The sequence below is a fragment of the Sciurus vulgaris genome (genome assembly GCF_902686455.1).
Source record: "Sciurus vulgaris genome assembly, chromosome: 7".
Taxonomy (NCBI): domain Eukaryota; kingdom Metazoa; phylum Chordata; class Mammalia; order Rodentia; family Sciuridae; genus Sciurus; species Sciurus vulgaris.
In genome coordinates this window covers 56,370,941-56,394,337 of record NC_136467.1, presented here as the reverse complement: position 1 = coordinate 56,394,337, position 23,397 = coordinate 56,370,941, and the positions used below count along the sequence as shown (strand labels likewise).

The 23,397-nt window shown below is 37.9% G+C and overlaps 1 protein-coding gene across 1 annotated transcript in view; it reads left to right on the top strand.

The window, feature by feature from the left end:
• The first annotated feature begins 716 nt into the window (after positions 1-716).
• Positions 717-23,397, top strand: part of AFG1L (AFG1 like ATPase) — a 200,994-nt gene continuing 178,313 nt past the window's right edge. The window contains exon 1 of the mRNA XM_079146313.1: positions 717-1,046. Coding sequence (XP_079002439.1) covers positions 908-1,046 — 139 coding nt within the window. The 5' untranslated portion in view covers positions 717-907. The remainder of the gene's footprint in view (positions 1,047-23,397) is intronic.

The window sequence follows — 23,397 nt, the reverse complement described above, 5'->3', positions numbered from 1 at the left end:
GTGTATCCCTTACCGCGTTGGTATTTATTTATTTTTAAAAGATGGGGTCTCACTATGTTACCTAGGCTGACCTTGAACTCCTGGGCTCAAGGAATCCTCCTGCCTCAGCCTCCAGAGTAGCTCTGAAAATCTTGAATGTGATAAATGAATATGTAAGCCAAGGAAGAAGCAAACTAATTTTTCAAAAGAGCTTTCACAAAACGTTATACCAAAAATTAGTAACATTAAAACAAAAATAATTCACTGTAGTATGTAGGAACAATTTGTAGCGTCAGTGGAATTAAAGCTAGAAAACATGTATGTGTGAAGTGATATATTTTTAGATACAAGTAGTAGAGAAGTCTCTAAATTTTTATGCCATACTACATTTTCCTTTTCCTGTTGGAGTTCTTGTTCTAGTGTGGTCCCACTGTCTTCCTGTAATTGTTCCTGTGTCTTCCTTTCCATACAACTGAGATTTGGCTTTCTCCTTCCTATTCTTTAAACTTCTTGCCCGATTTAGCTCTACTCCCTGTTCTTGAAGGACCTATTGGGCCACCTACCTACATGTTATTTACGCGCGCTCCCTTAAAAGAAGGCTTAGGGGTGTTGCTAGACGTCACAATGACTTTTCAAGGATTCCAGAACTTGGACACCACTACAGCCTGCTTCCCCCCGCCCGCCCCTCTCCGCGCCCTAAACCTTGCGGCGGCGCACTGCATGCTGGGAGCCGTAGTCCCTGTCGGCCTCTCCCGGAAGCACTGAAGGGCACGGGAGTCCAGCCCGCCCTTCCGAACTGGAGGGCACGTTCCTTAGCTTTCTTTCATTCGCTCAGGCAGAGCTTTCTCGGAGCACAGCCGGGTTCGACTGTGTGTCCGACTCTCTTCAGAGTTTCAATAAAGTTTTCCTACCTTGTACGGAGCTCAAGATGGCGGCCTCCTGGTCGCCCTTGGTTACCCTGCACTCCTTAGCGCGGAGCCGGCTGAGCAGGAGATGTGTTGGGTGCGGGGCCTGGGCCGCCGCTCTTGTTCCTCCGGCCACCGGCCCTGGGAAGCCCCTTTGGAAAGGTCAGTGATTGTGCCATGAGTAGGCCAAGCCGGCTGTGCATATATATAATCGGAGAAGCCACGGGGGTCACCCTCCCTCCGAGATCTCCAGGCACCTCCTGGTTTCACGGTTTTTCTGAATTAAGGGGTCCTTCGAGAGGAGTTTGTTTTGCCCTTTCATATCCCCCTGTTCATAAAAGAGCTCTGAGCACTATGAAAACTGAGCACTATGAAAACTGCCCTGTGACTTTCTGTGACGGTCAGAGGTCGATCCATAGTTTGTTCCTTCCAGACGTGGAAAGCTGAGACCTGATGAGTCCAAGCGCGGGAGTGCCTGGCTCAGAGGGATGAGTGCCGGGTTGGTATCTGGGGACCTTTACACCCGGTGCCTTTCCGCGCCCTTCAGGCAGGTGACTGGGCGTAGGATTAGGAACGGTGCCTCAACCCCAGCAGACCTCGCTGTTCTGGGATTCTGGGAATGCAGGACTAGAAGCTTTCTCATATTGAGGGATCCATTCTTGATGCTTTCAAGGCCCAGTGGAGTGTGTTTTGTCACCAGACTTTCATCATTCATTCATTCAATTGTTGCATGTGCACGAATGAATGAATATATGCTTTGAGTAACCAAGCCCACAGGAGTGCTAATATTACTGCCCTATTTATACACTACTACTGAAAGGCAAGGACCTCGTGTCATTTTTTCCTCAACATTGCCTGGCACCTCTTAGGTAGATATGATTTTCAAATGAACGGTGAAGTTATTCTTTCCCCCATCCAAATACCTGTGTTTTCCCTTTTCTCATCTCCAAGTACTCCTTATATACCTTAATGAATTGATATACCTTCATAAATTACAGTGACATAGGCCTGTAATCCCAGTGACTTGGGAGATTAAAGCAGGATGAGGCAGGAAAATTACAAATTTGAGGCCAGCCTGGGCAATTTAGTGAGATGTTTCAAAATACATAATAATAATGAAGGACTGGGAATGTAGCTCAGTGGTAGAGTCCCCCTGGTTCACACACACACACACACACACATTAGATACCTTAATAAATGGCTTCTCATTGTTGAAAAATGTAATAATCTTTGACCGTTACCATCAAGGCAGTCGAAATTAATCTAAAACTCTAATTTAGTAAGTCACCTTAGGCTTGCTTTTTTCTGCAAAGATCAGTTTAATGCACTTAATGTATAATGAAATATTTTGGTAGTATAAATTCTGTATCATAATACAAATTTTAATTTTAGAATAGCCAATAGGGTTGGGGATGTAGCTCAGTGATAGAGTGCATGTCTAACATTTAGGCCCTGGGTTGGATCCTCGGCACTTGCAAAAATAATAAAATAAATGGGCAAGAATAGTCAATAAAAACAAATGATACAAAATTCAAAATTTATAAGGAGAAATATGATAAAATATAAGAGTATATCTTAGCAGCTTAGTTTTCCTCCTCAGAGGAAGCCTCTAAGAACTAGTTTCTTATGTATTCTCCCAGAGGCATTCTGTGTATGTACAAGCCTATATGTATATAAATATCTATATAAAAAATTAAAGTAGTAACATACTAAACTGTTCAGTGTATAGAACAGATAATATTTAAATTTTGTATATCTTGGTGACATTCATGTCAATAAGTATAGAACTGCTTCATGTTTCAGATTGTTAAAATAGGATTCTGTGTATGTACCACTGTTCATGAAAATTAAGATTTAAGAAACATCATTATAATACCATGTTTGATTTGCTGAATGCTTATTCTGTGTCATTCAATATACTAAGTGCTTTTCACATACACAATCCATTTTAATACTTATTATCCTCATTTTAGGAATCATGAATCAAAGTTTTGAAAGTTACATGACCAGTTAGTGGCAGAACTTGTGGGGTTCAAGAAAAGGCCATACTTGAATTTACACCTGACCCTAGGGCCCTTGTCTTAATCTGTAATCATGCTATGTACTCATTTCAGCCTGCTTCTGGATAATGAGAGTTGATGAAAATATAGTTAAGATAGAGACCCATTTAATTGTAACTAAAAATGTTCACTCCTCCTCTTTAAACAAAAGGAAAATTTAAGTTGAGGAAAAAATTTTTTGAACCCAGTACTCTCTATCACTTAGCTACATACCCAGATCTTTTTTTTTCTTTTTAAGAATTTAACCTTTATTCTATTTATTTGTTTTGATTTGTGTGTGGTGCTGAGGATCAAACCCAGTGCCTCACCTGTGCTAGGCAAGTGCTCTGTCACTGAGCTACAACCCCAGACCTTTTTATTCTGAGACAAGGTCTCATTAAATCTTCCTGCCTCAGCCTCCAGAGTCACTGGGATACAGGCATGTGCCACTATAGCCAGCTTTAAATTGAAATTTTGTTCAGGTGTTTAGAGTCTGATTTACAAATATGTTTTTTGTCCCTTTCTTGATCCTTTCTTTTTTTAACATTCCTATTTTATCTCCATTTTTCCATCTTTTGAAGTGTACTGTTTAGTGCAGTGTACTGTGAGTGAAGCATTGGTTTAATCAAAAGGAAGTAGGTAAAAAGAATGGCTTTTTTTTCCTCCTTAAGTATTGGTGGTGAACCCTGGACGACTTTACCCCTGAGCTACACCCGACCCCAGCCCCTTTTGAGACAAATTTCTCGCTAAATTGTGGAAACTGACCTAGAACTTGCAGTCCTGCTACCTGAGCCTCTGGAGTTGCTGGGATTACAGTGCCCAGCCAGATGGGTGTATTCTTTTTTTTTTTTTAATTTTTAGTTGTAGATGGACACAATACCTTTATTTTATTTATTTATCTTTATGTGAAACACAATGCCTCACACATGCTAGGCAAGCGCTCTACTATTGAGCTATAGCCGCAGCCCCCAGAAGGGCATATTCTTAACTTGGGTTTTCTCTCTCATCTTACTTTGAAGCCAGCTCTGGTGCTAAGATATTTTTTTAAACTGTAGCTGTGAAAATTATGTGGATCTTAAAGTCCACATCACCTACCTGACTACCTAGCCTTAGGTTTCTTAGGAAGTATAACATTATGAATTCCATATTGGGATGTGTGTATTTCCATTAGATTATTAAACAATTGAAAGTAAAATTTGGTATTTTATGTAATTTAAACATATATGAACTCTTTTGATTTCACTGCCTACTTTCTTTTAGGTGGAAATGTATTTTCACTTAATGTAACAGTTATTCAACTTCCTGATAGTTATGTGGAGACATTTTATTAGAAACTATAGTTGCTGGGACTGCGGTTGTAGCTCAGTGGTGGAGCGCTTGCCTGGGACATGTGAGGCACTGGGTTTGATCCTCAGCACCACATAAAAATAAATAAGTAAAATAAAGGTATTGTGTCCATCTACAACTAAAAAAAGAAGAAGAAGAAATCAGAGTTGACGTGGTATGAATGGAAATGACTGAAAAGTGGTTCATTCAGTGAAGTCTTGAACTAAGTGTAAGCCAGTGTTCTTTATGGGAACATGATTTAGGGGCTAAATTACTGCTATGGTGAAAGGCAGGACAGGGATGGGGGCGTAGATAGTTTCTGGTAGAATTGACAGTCTTAGAGAAGACAAGAAAGGGAAGGAGTTAATATCAACTTAGGTTTGGGTCATTTAATCAAGGGAAACCAAACCAAGATGAAAAACACAGGGCCAGAGGCATATTAGGGAAGATTCAATTTTGAGCTTGTTAAATTGAAAGTGTTTTTGATGATTCCAGGTAAAGAGTCTAGTTGGTTTGTAGGACAGGGGATCCAAGACTGAGAAAGGCAGAGGCAGGCAGGCTGCGTGGAAGGCCATAAGAATGGAAGGATCAGCCTGGGGAGATTGTACAGTGCAGTGGAGAAACAGCGGAGGGTGAGTCCTTGGGGAAAACTGATATTTTATGAGAGGAAGGGACCCTCCTAGGAGAGCCGAAAGGATGCAGGACGACTAGGAGAGACACTAAGGAGGAGAATGTTTCAAGGCTTTATACAATGTAAACAATAGCATGTTTGAAATTGTTTTATTTCTAGCCTTAGAAATTCAGTTTATTTTGTAGAGACCAGGTGATATGAGGGTCATATCTTGTGCTTTCTTTTTATTATAGTGTCCTGTATGACAATGTTATAGTTTTAGGTGTTGTTATTAAATGATGACTCATATTTACCTTTGACTCCACAGTTTCTTCTTTAGTATGGCTGCATAGGAGATTGTTCCCAATTAAGCATTAGTATAAGTAGAACTAACCTCCACTAACCACTGAATTGTCATAATTTATTAGCAGTACAGAACAGTGGTTAAGAAAATGGCCTTCAGATTTACCTTTTATTACACAATTAGATAAATGCCTTTATGTGAAACTTATTTCAAGTTTCTTGGATTTCTGCTAACATCATATTAGATAAGAGTGCTCATGTCTACTCCTGATACTGATTAACTTCATGATAATAGAGTGTTTTTTAAAAAAGATTATTATTATTTTAAGCATAGCATAGTTTATTCCATAGGCATTGCTAGAACATTTGTCTAGTGTGTACAAGACCCTGGGTTCAATTCCCAGCACCACATATAAAGCTATAAAAGAAATAAAAAGGGAGGTAGGCATAGCTAGTACCCCAGACATAGGGACATAGGCATAACTAGTACTCCAGACATAGGGACATAGGCATAGCTAGCACCCCAAACATAGGGACATAGGCATAGCTAGCACCCCAGATGTAGAGACATAGGCATAGCTAGCACCCCAGACATAGGGACCTAGGTATATCTAGCACCCTAGACATAGGGCCATACGCATAGCTAGTATTTCCTTCACCCTGAAGTGAAGGGTCGGGTGGTTGTAGCAGGGTGAGTCCAACCATGGAACTGATAAAGAGATCCCAAATGGATTACTGATGTACTGTAGACCGACACTGTTTTATAGTATTTTAAGGGCTTCATTTTCTTTAAGTAAATGTTTTTGTTTAAACAGGAAGTGACTATATTTTGGATTTGTCTTTTCACAAAAAGAATCACAGAAACAGTAGAATGTCAAAGGTCTAGAAATTGGTATTTCAGACTCATCCCGGTATAGTAATATACTCTAAATTTTCTGACATAAAAATCATTTAGCTTCTTGAATATATCTAAACCTTGTTTTCCTATGCTACTGACATCTTTCTCTGACCTGTAACTAAGATTTGCCCCAACTTGTTTTTTTTATTTTGCGCTTTACCACTGAGTTTTATCCCCAGTCCTTTTATTTATTTTTTATTTTGAGACACTGTCTTGTTAAATTGTCAAGTCTGCCCTCTAACTTACAAACCTCCCATCTCAGCCTCCTGATTTGATGGGATTAGAGGCATATGCCACCACACTCAGCTCTAACTTTTCCCTTAAAAACATGTTGGAAGATTGGATGTTAGTCCTTCTTGCTATGTTTTGTTTGACTTGCCCAGTGTTCTCTATTTTTTTTTTTTTTTCTCTTACTGGGGATTGAACCCAGGTGATCTCTACCACTAAGCCACATCCCAAGCCCTTTTCATTTTTTATTTGCAGGCATGGCCTTGCAAAATTGCCCAGGCTGGGGCTGAGGTTGTGGCTCAGTGGTAGAGTGTGTGCCTAGCATGTGTGGGGCACTGGGATTGATTCTCAGCACCACATATAAACAACTAAAAAATATATTTAAAAAAAATTGCCCAGGCTGGCTTTGAATTTTTGATTCTCCTGCTTTATTCTTCTAAGTAGCTGGGATAATAGGCATGTGCCACTGTATCCAGCTCAAGATCTTTTATTGAGGCCCCATCTCTATTCCTGCTGTCTTGGAGGTACCTTATACTTTAATCTCCAGAGTCTCTTTTATAACCTGCTTTCACTGTCTTGATTGTCCATTTTTATTTCCTCTCTTCATTGTTTCCATCCCAGAAGCTACTCTGTCAACATGTCCTCTGTTTATACTCTTGACCCAGTACCAGTTTTCAACAAAAATTTTTTTAAAATCTTTTTTAACAGTGCTGGAGATTGAATCCTGGGTCACTCTGCCACTGAGCTACATCCCCAGCCCTATTTATTTATTTATTTATTTATTTATTTATTTATTTATTACTGGCCTTGATTTTGTCTGTCCCCCTGCCTCAGCCTCTCTGAGTTGCTGGGATTACAATTGTGTGTCACCATGCCAGCTTGGGCTTTTTTTTTTTTTTTTTTTAATTAACTAACTAATTAATTATTTCTTGAGGAGGGGGTCTAGCTACATTGCCCAGGTTGGTGTTGAAGTAGGCTCAAGTGATCCTACCCACTCAGCCTCCAGAATAGCTGGGACTATTAGAGGCATGCTTTACTGTGCCCAGCCAATTTTCAACAAATTTTAAAGCCTGAATATGCAATTCACATTTTTTTGGATTCTTCTTTTAAAAATATTTTTCAACTGCACATATTTATGAGGTAATTCAATATATGTGTACAATGTGAAAATGATTAAATCAAAAGTATTCTGTCTCTTTAAGTGTTGATCATTCTTTGTGTTGGGGACTTTCAGATTCTTCTTGTTCACCTAGTAGCTTGGGAGGCTGAGACCAAGAGGATGGTGAGTTCAAAACCAGCCTCAGCAACTTAGCAAGGCCCTAATCAACTCATTGAGACCTGACCCTGTCTTTAAATAAAATATAAATAAGGGTTGGGGATGTGGCTCAGTGGTTAAGTACCTCTGGGTTCTATCCCCAGTACCAAAATAAACAAACAAGCAAACACACTTCTAATTTATTATAAATATATAGTAAATTGTTGTAAATGGTAGTCACCCTATTATGCTATAGAATATAACTTAGGCATTCTGTCTGTATTTTGGTACCCATTATCCAGCTGTCTTCTGTTCCCACTCCTCTCTTCCTTTCCTAACTAGTAGTGATTTTTTTCTTAACTTCTATGAAATCAACTTTTTTAGCTTCCATACATGAATGAGAACATGCTGTATTTGTCTTTCTGCACCTGGTTGATTTCACTTAACCTTATGTCCTCTAGCTCTTTCCATGAACATGTAAATTTTTTTTTAAATTTTTTTATTTTTTTAAATTTTTATATAAAATACTTTTATTTTAGATATGCAATAAAGCTATTTCAGGATCTGCTAATTTAAAGCAAGCAACTGTATACAGATAACAAAAGTAACAACTTGCTACAGCTCAGCATACAACATCCAAAGCAAACAGGCATGACAAAATGCACATTTGTGCAGCATTAAAACCAGATAACAATATATTGCAGGGCAGGGGGAGGGATGGAGGGAAAAACTGTAAATGAAACATCAGAGTTCCACAATAGTTTAAATGTAGTGCCTTACAGCAAGAATGGTAAGAATAGAAATAACAGATCTATAAACCTACCTAATACATAGTTTGTTGGTAGGTCTTTCAGTGGTAAACAAGTTGAGTATCTTCTGTAATTATTCTGTAAAGACAACTTACTGAACTCAGTCTTTTTTTTTTTTTTTTTTTTTTTTTGCGGTGCTGGGGATCGAACCCAGGGCCTTGTGCATGCAAGGCAAGCACTCTACCGACTGAGCTACCGTCCCAGCCCTGAACTCAGTCTTAAAACTCTCTAGATATAAATAATGAATAATTTGGTACTTTTCCTTTTATAATAAACTTTGTTGCAAGTTTTATTACAAGCATATACAGTACTGATCAATGTTAAAAATGTTTATATCCAGAAATATAAAACTATAGTTAATAAAGTACTAAATGTTTAAATGAAGACAAGATATTAGGAATCCTTTAACTAGGAAAATACAAACATTTAAGGGATCTCACTTTGGATACTCTCTCTTGGGGCCTGATGGCTCCTGAACACTATATGGCCCACTGGGAGCAGGTGGGGTGGGACAGTGCCTGGGCGACTCACTGTCCCCCAGCATAGCTGGTACAGGGATTGGGCTATCTGCACCAGGAAGCTCTGGACCTTGGAGCATGTCCTTCAATCACCCATAGGAAACAGTTATAATAGCTGAAATGCAGAAATATCCAAACCCTATGAACTCCAATGTAGTTAGAGTTGATATGCTGGACAGACATATAGATCCCTCTGGAAAGCTGTGTAGCCACAGACTTCTCAGCATACCATGGGGAATTTCTTCCAACTCGAAGTCTCTCATTGATGTAACGAGAATCAAAACATCTGCAAGAACATTCTGTAGTTGATCATTTATCCTTAGCACTGGTAATGACATGTTGACAACTTCACTGCTGTACCTGAGTTCTTTCTTAAAGTGACCAGGTAGTTCACTTTGGGCCAGTCCAAGACAAAGGATGTTACAGAATTGATGTTGTCTTCTTCCATTTCATCCACAGCAGTCCACGTATCTGTTAGTTTTATTTATTATTATTTTTTTTTCCATTCAAGTTGTTTCATCTGATATTGGGCTGTGGAACTTTATCCAGGAAAAAAAAAATGGTGATTTCAATTTCATTTCCTGGTGCTCAAAAACCAGGCTGTTCCCTGAGGATCTTCAGCACCCCCACAGCAGAGCAACCAGGGACTACAGAAAGTGAGAGTGAATCCTAGTGCCGAATGGCAGTAATGGTGGATGCAGGAAAAAAGAACCCTGTCAGATTGTCAAATTTTTTTTTTTTTTTTTTTTAATTTAAATGTTCTATATTGCTAAGACTAGCCCAGAACTCCTGGGCTTAAGTGATTCTCCTGCCTCAGTCTCCTGAGTGCTGGGACTGCAAGTGCCTACCCCAGTGGCCAGTGAACATGTAATTCTTACAGTATTTCCCTCTTAGGGTTGTAATACAATTTATATTTTAAACCTAACTCCAGTAGATTCCATTTCAAAATTCTCATGTATAAATGGGTAAGCATATACAACCTAAAATAAACATAACAAATACATCATTTATCTTTTGAAAGAAAATAGATTCCTTAGATCTCATTATTAAATAGTGTATGAACAGAGTGAATATTAAGGTGTTACTCAGTATGCTGGGTCATGTCTATAATTACTTCAGAATAGCTTTATTCAGATTTTTAGGCAGTGTTTTACTGATTTGTTATCATGGAATTTTAAAGTACCATTTTTTTTTTCTTTTGTAAAGTTATACACATTGGCACATTTAAGATTAGCTAGCTTCCTCAGGAAAAGAATGATAACCAGGAAGCATTTAGTTTTAATTTTCATAATTTTTCTATTTAAATCAAAAGCACCCTTTTAAAGCCCCTAAATCAGTCTTTTATAAATAAAGTAAATCATCTTGTGATGCATTCCTTGATGATGGCTTATGTTGTTTTTCTAAAGAAAGAGTTTAATTAAGATTTGATTTTCTTCTGTTCTGCACTTGGTTTATTCATCACAGAATCAAACAGGTCTTTAATGCCACTGATAAGTCTTGACTTTTTTGGTCATTGATGACCACTTCAGTTTTAAAAAAAACTGGGGAATATTTATCTTTTGGGTATGATTAGAGTATAATAAAGCATAAACAGGCTGTCTATGACCTCAGTGTGTGTGTCTGCCATTATAGGAGAACATTTCTGGTCATTGGCTACTATTTATGGTTTGGTAAAATCAACACAAATGTACAAATAACTCATGAATAATTGTGAACACAGTATTTGAATGGATGTTTAATAAATATGCATTAAAAACCTAATTACAGTAATGAAGTTTACAGCTGAAATTTTAATCCAGCCCCTTAGAAATATTAAATGTGCTTTTCCTGATTGTGCATTTTTCTCACAGCAGTTGGGTAAACATTTTAAACTAGAAATCTAAATTTCTTATATAGTTTTGATTTTATTTAATTAAGCATGTGTTCTTTTTGACAACAATCTACTTTCTTTTTGTGAAGAAGTGAAGTCTTTATAGCTGTTTTAGGACTGGTAAACATATGGGATCCCAGATGACTACTAAAATATGACCTGGGAAGATTAGATCGTGATTTTGGTTTCACTTTGTTTTACTGAATTAATCTTTTACTTTGTTTTTTACATTTTCTCATCTGTAGAATGGGATATTTATCTTAACTCTGCATTCCTTGAAGATCATTTTCGAGGCTCAAAGAGGTTATTACATGAGAAAATCCTTTGAAAAGTGTAAGAAGTGTTACATAAATGTGCAGCTATGTTAAGAATAATTGAAATATTAATACTGAAATACCAGAAGCAGTGGATTTCAGTCAGTAAGTAGAATTGAAGTAAATTCTTCTCTATATAGAATAGCTAAGACCATTTTAGTTCTGGACAGTGTTTACTTATATTAACAATGGCAAAGGGTTCTACCTGATTTCACTGCTTCGAAATTTATAAAATGTAGTTTTTATTTTTCTAAGCTTGTACAGAGGGCCTCTTTAGACAACCATGGATGGATTTTGTTCTCTTGGATTAAACCACCTTTTCTCTGGGATGAATTTTGTTCTCTTGGGTTAAACCACCTTTTCTCTGGATTCTCTGAACATCTAGTGGTCTTAGAAATCATGAGAAATTATGAGTTACTGCTTTCATCATGATGTTTCAAAGAAAGCTGTTGAAACTTCATTTATAGTATGCAAGCAAATCACCAAGGTAAGCTATCTTCATTTAGTAAGAAGTGCATACTGTTTTGTTTTCCCCTTGTAGTACTGAGGATTGGACCTGGGGGCACTCTACCATTGAGCTACATTCCCAGCCTTCATTATTTCTGATTTCGAGATGGAGTCTTGCCTAATTGCTGAGGTTGTCCTTGAACTTATGACCCTTGTGCCTCAGCCTCCCAAATTGCTGGGATTACAGGCATGTGCCATCATTCCTGGCTAGAATATGGCTTTAAGAAGGAACTCAAGTAGTCATGAATTGTTTCTACATAGCAAATATAAAGATAACATTTTATAGAAACTGTCTTTGGTGGTGCATACCTATAATCCCAGCAGGAAACACTGAGGCAGGAGCATCTCAAATTCAAGACCAAGCTTAGCAATTTAGGAAGCTCCTCAGCAATTTAGTGAGACTCTGTTTCAAAATGAAAACCAAAAAAGACTGGAGATGTGGTTCAGTGGTAAAGTGCCTCAGGGTTCAATCCCTAGTACTAAAACAACACCATCAAAAGAATAACATTTCATGGAATTGTGGAGTATTAGAACTGAAGAGGACCTTGGATCATGGAGTCCGTGATGGTTTGGATCATTGTGAGAGGTCGTAGACACTTTGAGGAGGGGCCTCATGGTAGGTTTTAGGTCATTGGGGATTGCCCTTGAAGGACATTGTGAGACCCTAGTCTCTTCCTCTTCCTGGCCATGAGGTTAACAGCTTTCCTCTACCAAATACTCTTGTCATGGGCTATCACTGGCCCAAAGCAATAGGACCCATCAATAATGGACTGAAACCTCTCAAACTGAGAAACCTCTTATCTTTATAATTTTTAAAATCTCAGTTAATTTTGTTGCAGTACTGGAAAGCAAATTATACATAGTCAAACAATGTGAGTTAGATGTGTTGTTTCTACTATTTCTTTTGAGGAATCCTACCCAATTTTGGATAGCCCTATTAAAAAACTTTTTTTTTTTTTTTTGGTACTGGAAATTATACCTATGGGCACTTCACCACTGAGCCACATCCCGTCTCCTTTTAAAATTTTTTATTTTGAGATAAGTCTCACTAAGTTGCTGAGGACCTTGCTAAATTGCTGAGGCTGGCTTTGAACTTGGGATCCTACTGCCTCAGTCTCCCCAGTCATTGCGATTACAGGTGGTATGCCACTGTGCCCAGTGAGAAAGCTCTTTAAGTAGGTTGAAATGCAAGCCTTTCAGCAACATCTTGCCATTCATCTTAACTCTTTCCTCAAGCATAACAATATAACTCTAGTTGTGATTCCTGATTCCATGTGTGATAGATATTATCATTATTATTATTAATTTTTTTTTCTTTTTGGTACTGGGAATTGAACCCAAAGGTGCTCTACCACTGAACTATACTCCCCACCCCCCCTTTTTTTTTAAGACAGGTACAAGTTAAATTCCTGAGGCTGGCCTTGAACATAGGATCCTCCTGCTTCAGCCTCCTCAGTCGGTGGATTACAAGTGTGTGCCACTGTACCTGGCGGTATGACAGATCTTTAAACATATCAAGACTAATAGTGTCTCATTCATTTATTCATTCATGTACTGATTGACCCATCAAATTATGGGGTGGCCTTTTGTCTCACTTCCATGTGATAATGGCATTGCATTATAATTTTCCTAGTTAGTCATTCATCCTCCTTTTTCCTGGTGTTATCGATTCACCAACCATAAGGTACTGCTGCTTTTTCTTTCCTTCTCTCTTTTTTCTTTCTTTCTTTTTTTTTTTTTTTTTTTTTTTTTTTTGATACTGAGATTGAATTTAGGGCCTCACTTAAGCTAGGCAGGAGCTCTAACTCCTGAACCAGACTCCAGCCCCTTTCTTTCTTTTTTATTTTTGTCTTTTCTTTTTTGGAACTGGGGATCAAACCCAGGGCTTTGCATAGGCAAGGCAAGCACTTTGCCACTAAGCTACATCCTAGCCCGTTTCCTTTTTTTAACAGATTTTTTTTTTTTTTTTTTGTGATTAGAAGTTGTCGACTGTAATAAAATCTACAATCTAACTTATCTGTCTCTTTTTGTGTGTCCTATTTAAGAAATCTTTGGTTACCTCAGGGCCATGAAGGCATTTGTGTATTATCTTTTTTTTGAATGGTCCCAGGGACTGAACCCAGGGCCTGTTGCATACTAGGCAAGGGCTCTACCTCTGAGCTACATCCCCACCCCTTCTTACATTTTATTTTAAGACAGGGTCTTGGTAAGTTGTTCATGTTGCCCTCAAACTTTGAATCCACCTGCCTCAGCTTCCTGACTGGTATTATTATAGGCACGTTCCACTGGAATGAATTTTTTTTTTTTTTTTTTTGTTGGGGGGGGGTTACTGTTGTTTGAATCCAGGGCGCTTAACCACTGACTCATATCCCCAGCCCTTTTTGATATTTTTATTCAGAGACAGGGTCTCACTAAATTGCTTTTGGACCTGGCTAAGCTGCTAAGACTGACTTTGAACTTGTGATCCTCCTGCCTCAGCCTCCCAAGCTGCTGGGATTATAGGCATGGTGCTGGATTTTTGTATATCATGTTAGGTTTGGTTCAAGAATCCCTTTTTCCACATAGATATTCAGTTTACCTTGGAATATTTTTTGAATAGAGTAGCTATTATCTGGGCTACTGCAGTACTATTTTGGCATAAATCATGTGCCATGTATGTATGGTCTTCTATTTTAGTCTATTGGTGTGTTCTTGTGCCAGTATTACACTATCCTAATTCTATAGCTTTATAATAAATCTTCATATTTGGCTGTATCAGTTGTCCATTTTTTTTCTTTTTCAAGATTGACTAGACCTGAGTTGATACTATAGTCATTAGGCACATTTGAACACTGAGCACTTGAAATGTGTAATGTGACTAGGGGAACTAGATTTTTAGTTTCATTTAATTTTTATCAACTAAATAAAATTTAAAAGACACTTGATTTAACTGGTGGAAAACTTATGTATTCTTAGAACAACTTGGGAAAGTGATTCTACTTTTTCAGCGTAGATTTAAAAAACATTTTTTTTAGTTGTCAATGGACCTTTATTTTATTCTTTTTTATTTATATGTAGTGCTGAGACTTGAACTCAGTACCTCATATATGCTATGCAAGTACTCTACCACTAAGCCACAACCCCAGCCCCTCAGCTGTAGATTTTATGAAGTCTAAATACAAATTAAATTTTTCCCATGAAAGTTTGGATTCAAAATTGAGATATATTTTAAGTGTAAAATACTAATTTTATCGACAGTATTGAAAAAGGAATATATAATATTTAAAATTTTAAAATTTTGATTACATGTTTGGTTATATGCTAATTATAGTTCTTTTTGTCAAGAATGGTAAAGGGTTTGACATTTTGCCTTTTTATTCTGCTTGTACTATAACATGTTAGCCTATCACAATTTTGTAGATATTGGCAGAAGACATGAAACTCTGGGGTCATTGGAACTTCATGTGTGCCTCAGTTCTCCTTGTCCCTCAAGTCCCTTGGGACAATTCAGACATTGGCCTACATGGATAAGCCTTTTTCAGTAGGTTTGTTCCACAGTTGAGGAACCCAGGACTCAGGAAACTCCATCTTTCACAGGGAGTCTGTAAATCTAACTTTTAAAAAAAAATTTTTTTTTTTTTGTAGTTGAGGATGTACAGTGTGCTTTATTTTATTTGCTTATTTTTGTATGTGGTGCTAAGGATCAAACCCAGTGCCTCACACGTGCTAGGCAAGCACGCTGCCACTGAGTCACAGCCCCAGCCCTGTAAATCTAACTTTTGACCTGAAGGGAAAGATTCTTGTGGAAAGGAAACATCCACTCCAATACTTATTAGTTAGCATCTGCCTTTTTGATTATCAAAATAGGTGTGAAGTGTTATCTCATTTAGGTTTTGAGTTACCTTTCCCTAATGACTAATGATATTGAGTATCTTTTCATGTACTTTTTGAACATTCAGATATCTTCTTTGGAGAAATGTGTTTTCAAAAAATCTTTTGCCCATGTCCAGCATGGTGACACAGGCCTGTAATCCCAGGTACCTGGGAGGCTGAGGACACCCTGGGCAATTTGCAAGATCCTGTCTCAAAATAAAACAAAAAAGTTGGGGGATACAGGTCAGTGTTAAAGCACCCCTGGGTTCAATCCCCACTACTAGGGGTGAGGGGAACCCCATATCCTTTGCTCATTTTAAAGATTGCTTTGTTTGTTTCTGCATTGTTGAATCTTAAGAGTTCTATTTTCTGAATATAAATTATCAGATGTGATTTGCAAATACTTCCTCTAATATGTAGGTTGTATTTTTACTTTTTTTTTGTTTGTTCATTTTTTTTTTTTTTTTTCCTGTGCTGGGGATTGAATCCACGGCCTTACACATGCTGGAAAGCACTCTATCCCTGAGTTATACCACTAGCTCTATTTTACCATTTTTTTTTTTTCCTGGAATAGCCTTTTTTAATTTCTTTTTTTTTTTAATTTCTTTTTATTGTAAACAAATGGGATACATGTTGTTTGTTTGTACATGGAGTAACAGCATACCATTTACATAATCATATATTTACATAGGGTAATGATATTTGATTCATTCTGTTATTTTTTCCTTCCCCCACCCCTCCCACCCCTCTTTTCCCTCTATACAGTCCCTCCTTCCTCCATTCTTGCTCCCCTACCACCCCCCATTATGTGTCATCATCCGCTTATCAGTGAGATCATTTGTCCTTTGGTTTTTTGAGATTGGCTTATCTCACTTAGCATGGTATTCTCCAATTTCATCCATTTGCCTGCAAATGCCATAATTTTATTATTCTTTATAGCTGAGTAATATTCCATTGTATATACATATACCACAGTTTCTTTATCCATTCATCAATTGAAGGACATCTAGGTTGGTTCCACATTCTGGCTTTGTGAATTGAGCAGCTATGAACATTGATGTGGCTGTATCTCTGTAGTATGCTGATTTTAAGTCCTTTGGGTATAGGCCGAGGAGTGGGATAGCTGGGTCAAATGGTGGTTCCATTCCAAGTTTTCTAAGGAATCTCCACACTGCTTTCCAGAGTGGCTGCACTAATTTGCAGCCCCACCAGCAATGTATGAGTGAACCTTTTTCCCCACATCCTTTCCAACACCTATTGTTGCTTGTATTCTTTTTTTTTTTTTTTTTCTGGGGATGGGGAATTTTATTTATTTATTTTTCTTTTTTTTTTTATTGTAAACAAGTGGGATACATGTTGTTTCTCTGCTTGTACATGGCATAAAGGCATACCATTTGTGTAATCATAAATTTACATAGAGTAATGTTGTTTGATTCATTCTGTTATTTTTTCCCTTCCCCCCACCCCTCCCACCCCTCTTTACCCTTTATACAGTACTTCCTTCCTCCATACTTGCCCCCCTCCCTAACCCTAACTCTAACCCTAACACTAACCCTTCCCTCCCCCCCCCCATTATGTGTCATCCTCCACTTATTAGCGATATCATTCGTCCTTTGGCTTTTTGAGATTGGCTTATCTCACTTAGCATGATATTCTCCAATTTCATCCATTTGCCTGCAAATGCCATAATTTTATCATTCTTTATGGCTGAGTAATATTCCATTGTATATATATACCACAGTTTCTTTATCCACTCATCAATTGAAGGGCATCTAGGTTGGTTCCACAGTCTGGCTATTGTGAATTGAGCAGCTATGAACATTGATGTGGCTGTATCTCTGTAGTATGCTGATTTTAAGTCCTTTGGGTATAGGCCAAGGAGTGGGATAGCTGGGTCAAATGGCGGGTCCATTCCAAGTTTTCTAAGGAATCTCCATACTGCTTTCCAGAGTGGCTGCACTAATTTGCAGCCCCACCAGCAATGTATGAGTGTACCTTTCTCCCCACATCCTCGCCAACACCCGTTGTTGCTTGTATTCTTGATAATCACCATTCTAATTGGGGTGAGATGGAATCTTAGTGTAGTTTTGATTTGCATTTCTCTTATTACTAAAGATGGTGAACGTTTGTTCATATGTTTGTTGATTGCTTGTAGATCTTCTGTGAAGTGTCTGTTCATATCCTTAGCCCATTTGTTGATTGGATTATTTGTATTCTTGGTGTAGAGTTTTTTTGAGTTCTTTATGTATTCTGGAAATTAGCGCTCTATCTGAAGTATGAGTGGCAAAGATATTCTCCCACTCTGTAGGCTCTCTCTTCTCATTGCTGATAGTTTCCTTTGCTGAGAGAAAGCTATTTAGTTAGAATCTATCCCAGTTGTTGATTCTTGCTTTTATATCTTGTGCTATGGGAGTCCTGTTAAGGAAGTCTGATCCTAAGCCAACAAGTTGAAGATTTGGACCTACTTTTTCTTCTATAAGATGCAGGGAGTCTCGTCTGATTTCAAGGTCCTTGATCCATTTGAGAGATAGGAGTTTAGTTTCATTCTGTTGCATATGGATTTCCAGTTTTCCCAGCACCATTTGTTGAAGAGGCTATCTTTCTTCCGTTGTATATTTTTGGTACCTTTGTCTAGTATGAGAAAATCGTATTTATTTGGGTTTGTGTCTGTGTCCTCTATTCTGTACCATTGATCTTCCTGTCTATTTTGGTGCCAATACCATGCCATTTTTGTTACTATTGCTTTGTAGTATAGTTGAAGTTCTGGTATTACGATACCCCTGTTTCACTCTTCCTGCTAAGGATTGCTTTAGCTATTCTGGGTTTCTTATTCTTCCAGATGAATAACATGATTGCTTGCTCTATTTCTGTAAGGTACATCATTGGGATTTTAATTGGAATTGCATTGAATCTGTATAGCACTTTAGGTAGTATGGCCATTTTGACAATATTAATTCTGCCTATCCAAGAACATGGGAGATCTTTCCATCTTCTAAGGTCTTCCTCAATTTATTTCTTCAATGTCTTGTAGTTTTCATTGTAGAGATCTTTTACCTCTTTGGTTAGATTGATTCCCAAGTATTTATTTTTTTTGAGGCTATTGCGAATGGAGTTGTTTTCCTCATTTCCCTTTCAGCTGTTTCGTCACTTGCGTATAAAAATGGTTTAGATTTATGCATGTTGATTTTATATCCTGTTGTTTTGCTGAATTCATTGGTGAGGTCTAGAAGTTTTCTGGAGGAGTTTTTTGGATCCTCTAAATATAGAATCATGTCATCAGCGAATAGTGACAGCGTAAGTTCCTCTTTTCCAATTTGTATCCCTTTAATTTCTTTGGTCTGCCTAATTGCTCTGGCTAAAATTTTGAGGACAATGTTGAATAGAAGTGGTGAAAGAGGACATCCCTGTCTTGTTCCCGTTTTTAAAGGGAATGGTTTCAGTTTTAGTTTTTCTCCATTAAGAATGATGTTGGCCATGGGCTTAGCATAAATAGCCTTTACAATGTTAAGGTATGTTCCTACTATACCTATTTTTTCTAGTGTTTTGAGCATGAAGGGGTGTTGTATTTTGTCGAACGCTTTTTCTGCGTCAATTGAAATAACCATGTGATTCTTATCCTTAAGTCTATTGAAATGATGGATTATGTTTATTGATTTACGGATGTTAAACCATCCTTACATTCAGGGGATGAACCCCACTTGATCGTGGTGCACAAATTTCTTAATATGTTTTTGGATACGGTTTGCCAAAATTTTGTTAAGGATTTTTGCATCTATATTCATCAAGGATATTGATCTAAAATTTCTTTCCTTGATGTGTCTTTTCCTGGTTTGGGTATGAGGGTGATATTAGCTTCATAGAATGAATTTGGTAGGGTACCCTCCTTTTCTATTTCCTGGAATACTTTGAGAAGTTTTGGAATGAGTTCTTCTTTGAAAGTCTTGTAGAACTCGGCTGAGAATCTGTCTGGTCCTGGGCTTTTCTTGGATGGTAGGTTTTTAATGGTTTCTTGTATTTCATTGCTTGATATTGATCTGTTTAAATTGTGTATGTCCTCCTGGTTCAGTTTGGGAGAAGCATATGTCTCTAGAAATTTGTCAATGTCTTCGGTAGTTTTTATTTTGTTGGATTACAGATTTTCAAAGTACCTTCTCATTATGTTATGTATCTCAGTGGTGTCTGTCATGATATTTCCTTTTTCATCACGAATTTTAGTAATTTGAGTTTTCTCTCTCCTTCTCTTTGTTAGTGTGGCTAAGGGTTTGTCTATTTTGTTTACTTTCTCAAAGAACCAACTTTTTGTTTTGTCTATTTTTTGAGTTGTTTCTTTTGTTTCAGTTTCATTGATTTCAGCTCTGATTTTAATTACTTTCTGTCTTCTACTACTTTTGCTGTTATTCTGTTCTTCCTTTTCTAGGGCTTTGAGCTGTAATGTTAGGTCATAAGTTGTTGACTTTTCATTCTTTTCTGGAATGCACTCCATGCAATGAATTTTCATCTTAGTACTGCTTTCATAGTGTTGCAGAGATTTTGATGTGTTGTTTTGTCGTTCTCATTGACCTCTAAGAATTTTTTTATCTCCTCCCTGATATTTTTTGTTATTCATGTTTCATTCAATAGCATATTATTTAGTCTCAGGTGTTGGAGTAATTTCTGTTTTTTATTTTGTCATTGATTTCTACTCTCAGTCCATTACGATCTGATAGAACACGAGGCAGTATCTATTTTTTTGCATTTCCTAAGGGCTGCTTTGTGGTATAACATATGGTCTATTTTCAAGAAGGTTCCATGTGCTGCTGAGAAGAAAGTGAATCTGCTCGTTGATGGATGGAATATTCTATATGTGTCTATTAAGTCTAGGTTATTGATTGTGTTATTGAGTTCTATGGTTTCTTTGGTTGGTTTTTGTTTGGAAGATCTATCTAGTGGTGACAGTGGTGCATTAAAGTCACCCAGAATTATTGTGTTGTGGTCTTTGTGATTCCTGAAATTGAGAAGGATTTGTTTGATGTGCAGGTATGCACCATTGTTTGGGGCATAAATATTTACTATTGTTATGTCTTCCTGATTTATGGTTCCCCTAAGCAATATGAAATGTCCTTCTTTATCCCTTCTGACTAACTTTGGCTTGAAGTCCACTTTATCTGATATAAGGATGGAAACCCCCACTTTTTTACTGAGTCCATGTGCGTGGTAGGTTTTTTCCCATCCTTTCACCTTTAGTCTGTGGATGTCTTTTTCTATGAGATGAGTCTCTTGCAGGCAGCATATTGTTGGGTCTTTCTTTTTAATCCATTCTCCCAGTCTATGTCTTTTGATTGATGAGTTTAGGCCATTAACGTTCAGGGTTATTATTGAGATATGATTTGTATTCCTAATCATTTGGCTTATTTTTGGTTTTTAAGTTGGCTTGGTTTCTCCTTTGAGTGGTTTTTCTCTAAGGTAGTTCCTCCCTTTGCTGACCTCCATTGTTGTTTTTCATTTCCTCCTCATGGAATATTTTGTTGAGAACATCCTGTAGCGCAGGCTTTCTATTTGTAAATTCTTTTAACTTTTGTTTATCATGGAAGGATTTTATTTCATCTTCAAATCTGAAGGTTAGTTTTGCTGGGTATAGGATTCTTGGTTAGCAACCATGTTCTTTCAGAGCTTGAAATATGTTGTTCCAGGCTCTTGTAGCTTTTAGAGTCTGGGTTGAGAAGTTGGCTGCTATCCATATTGGTCTCCCCCATATGTAATCTGATGCTTTTCTCTCGCAGCCTTCAAAATCCTATCTTTATTTTGAATGTTAGGCATTTTCATTATAATGTGCCTTGGTGTGGATCTGTTGTGATTCTGTGCATTTGGTGTTCTGTAAGCCTCTTGTATTTGATTTTCCATTTCATTCTTCAGGTTTTGGGAATTTTCTGATATTATTTCATTGAATAGGTTGTTCATGCCTTTGGTTTGTATCTCTGTGCCTTCCTCAATCCCAATAATTCTTAAATTTGGTCTTTTCATGATGTCCCACAGTTCTTGAAATTCTGTTTATGATTTCTTACCATCTTCTCTGTTTGGGCAACTTTATTTTCAAGATTAAATATTTTGTCTTCATTGTCTGAGGTTCTGTCTTACAAGTGGTCTAGTCTTTTGGTGATGCTTTCCATTGAGTTTTTATTTGGTTTATTGTTTCCTTCATTTCAAGGATTTCCATTTTTTTTTTTTAATCATTCATTGCCTGCATTTGCTCTCTTATCTCATCCTTTGCTTCACGAATCATCTTAATCATGTATAATCTGAAGTTCTTTTCTGACATTTCTTCTAACATACTGTCATTGTATTCTATTAATATAGAATCTAGGTTTGTTTGGATCATTTTCTTCCCTTGTTTTTTCATGTTGTTCATTTATCTTCCCCTCTAGCAGTGCAGATCTGGGGTATTGCAGATTGCCCCCTATAGGCTTATAATGGCCCTATAGGTTTCTGGCCCTATAGGTTTCCAAAACCCTTTCTTTAAGGGGAGATCAATATTAGCAATGCCCAATTCAGACACTGTGCAATCCTAGACCAAATAGCCCCTATGAGGACAATAACAGAATTGTCATAATAAACAGAATGAGTTCAAATATTATCTTCAGTAAAACAAACAGATTTGCAATAAGGAAAGTCTGCAGTTTCAAATGGAGGACAAAGAGGATGCAGAGGGATGTAGAATGTGCCTGTTAATGGGATAAGAAAAGAATATACAGAAGTTCTAGATAATAGAAAGGGTGAGAGTGTAATCAAAAGAAATCGGATGTTAGCATGCAAAAAAGGGAGAAAGAGACTCTGAGGGAAAAGGTAAACAAAAGGAAAAGAGAGCAAGAAAAGTAAAGAAATAAAAACTTAAATTTTTTGAGTAAGGAGAAAAAAGAAAATCTACAGTATAACAGTCATATAATAATGAAACCTCCCAGTCTTCAGTAGCCTGATGCATGAGAATGAGGTACCTGACAATGAGCTTCAAGCCTCCAGCAGGCATCTCAGGATGGGATTTGCCCCACCTAAAGATCAGGATTATCCAAGATGGCCGCTCTGGCTTGGAAATGTGTTGGCAAATGGGGAACTGCAGCTCAGTGTGTGGCCGTGGTCAGCTGGAGGTCCTGGAGGTGGGGTGCGGTTGGTCAGGCCAGGGTCCTGGAGGTCGGGTGTGTTTGGTGTGGTTGTGGGATCCTGGAGGCCGGGTGCAACCAGTTGGTCTGGGGTCCGGGTGATAGGGGCGCGGTCAGTTGGTCTGGGGGTCCTGGCGGCAGGGAGCAGTCAGTCGATGTGAGGGCCCCGGAGACAGGGAGTGATTGGTTGGGCTGAGGGATCTTGGGGACGGGGCTCAGTCAGTCCGGCCAGGGGTCCTACAGGGCCTGGCTGTTGTCTCAAAGTGGCAGCAGCCACGTGTAATCAAACCTGCAGGTACTGTAACAGTGAACTTTCAGCTCTATCTTACCTTTTTTAAAAAAAAATCAACATTGGTCACTCTACCACTGAGCTCCATCCCCAGTCCTTTTATTTTTTGTTTTGAGATAGGGTCTGGAATAAATTGGCTGGCTTTGAATTTGGGATCCTCCGGCCTCAGCATTCTGAGGAACTGGGATTGTAGGCCTGTGCCACTGTGCCCTGCTCAATCAGCATTTTATATTTATTTTCATGTTTAGTAGCCCAGATTAAGACAGTAGATTATGTGAAATGCTGAGCATCTTGAAACCTCACTTTGAAGTGGAGTTATTTTCATGAATAATTTTATTCTAAATCTCCCTTTCCTTTTGTAACCTGAGTGAATCACTGTTCCTCTGGCAGTTTCCCTAGCCTTTGTTATTTTTTATTTTAAGACAGTGGCTGAGTTGCCAAGGCTGTTTTAGAACTTGTGGGATTACAGGCCTCAGCCACTGCTGTAAGCCTCCCTTTGCCCTTTTGATTTCAGTCGAAACATCATTTCCTCTGAGTATTCTTCATAAACTGCTCAACCTAGGTT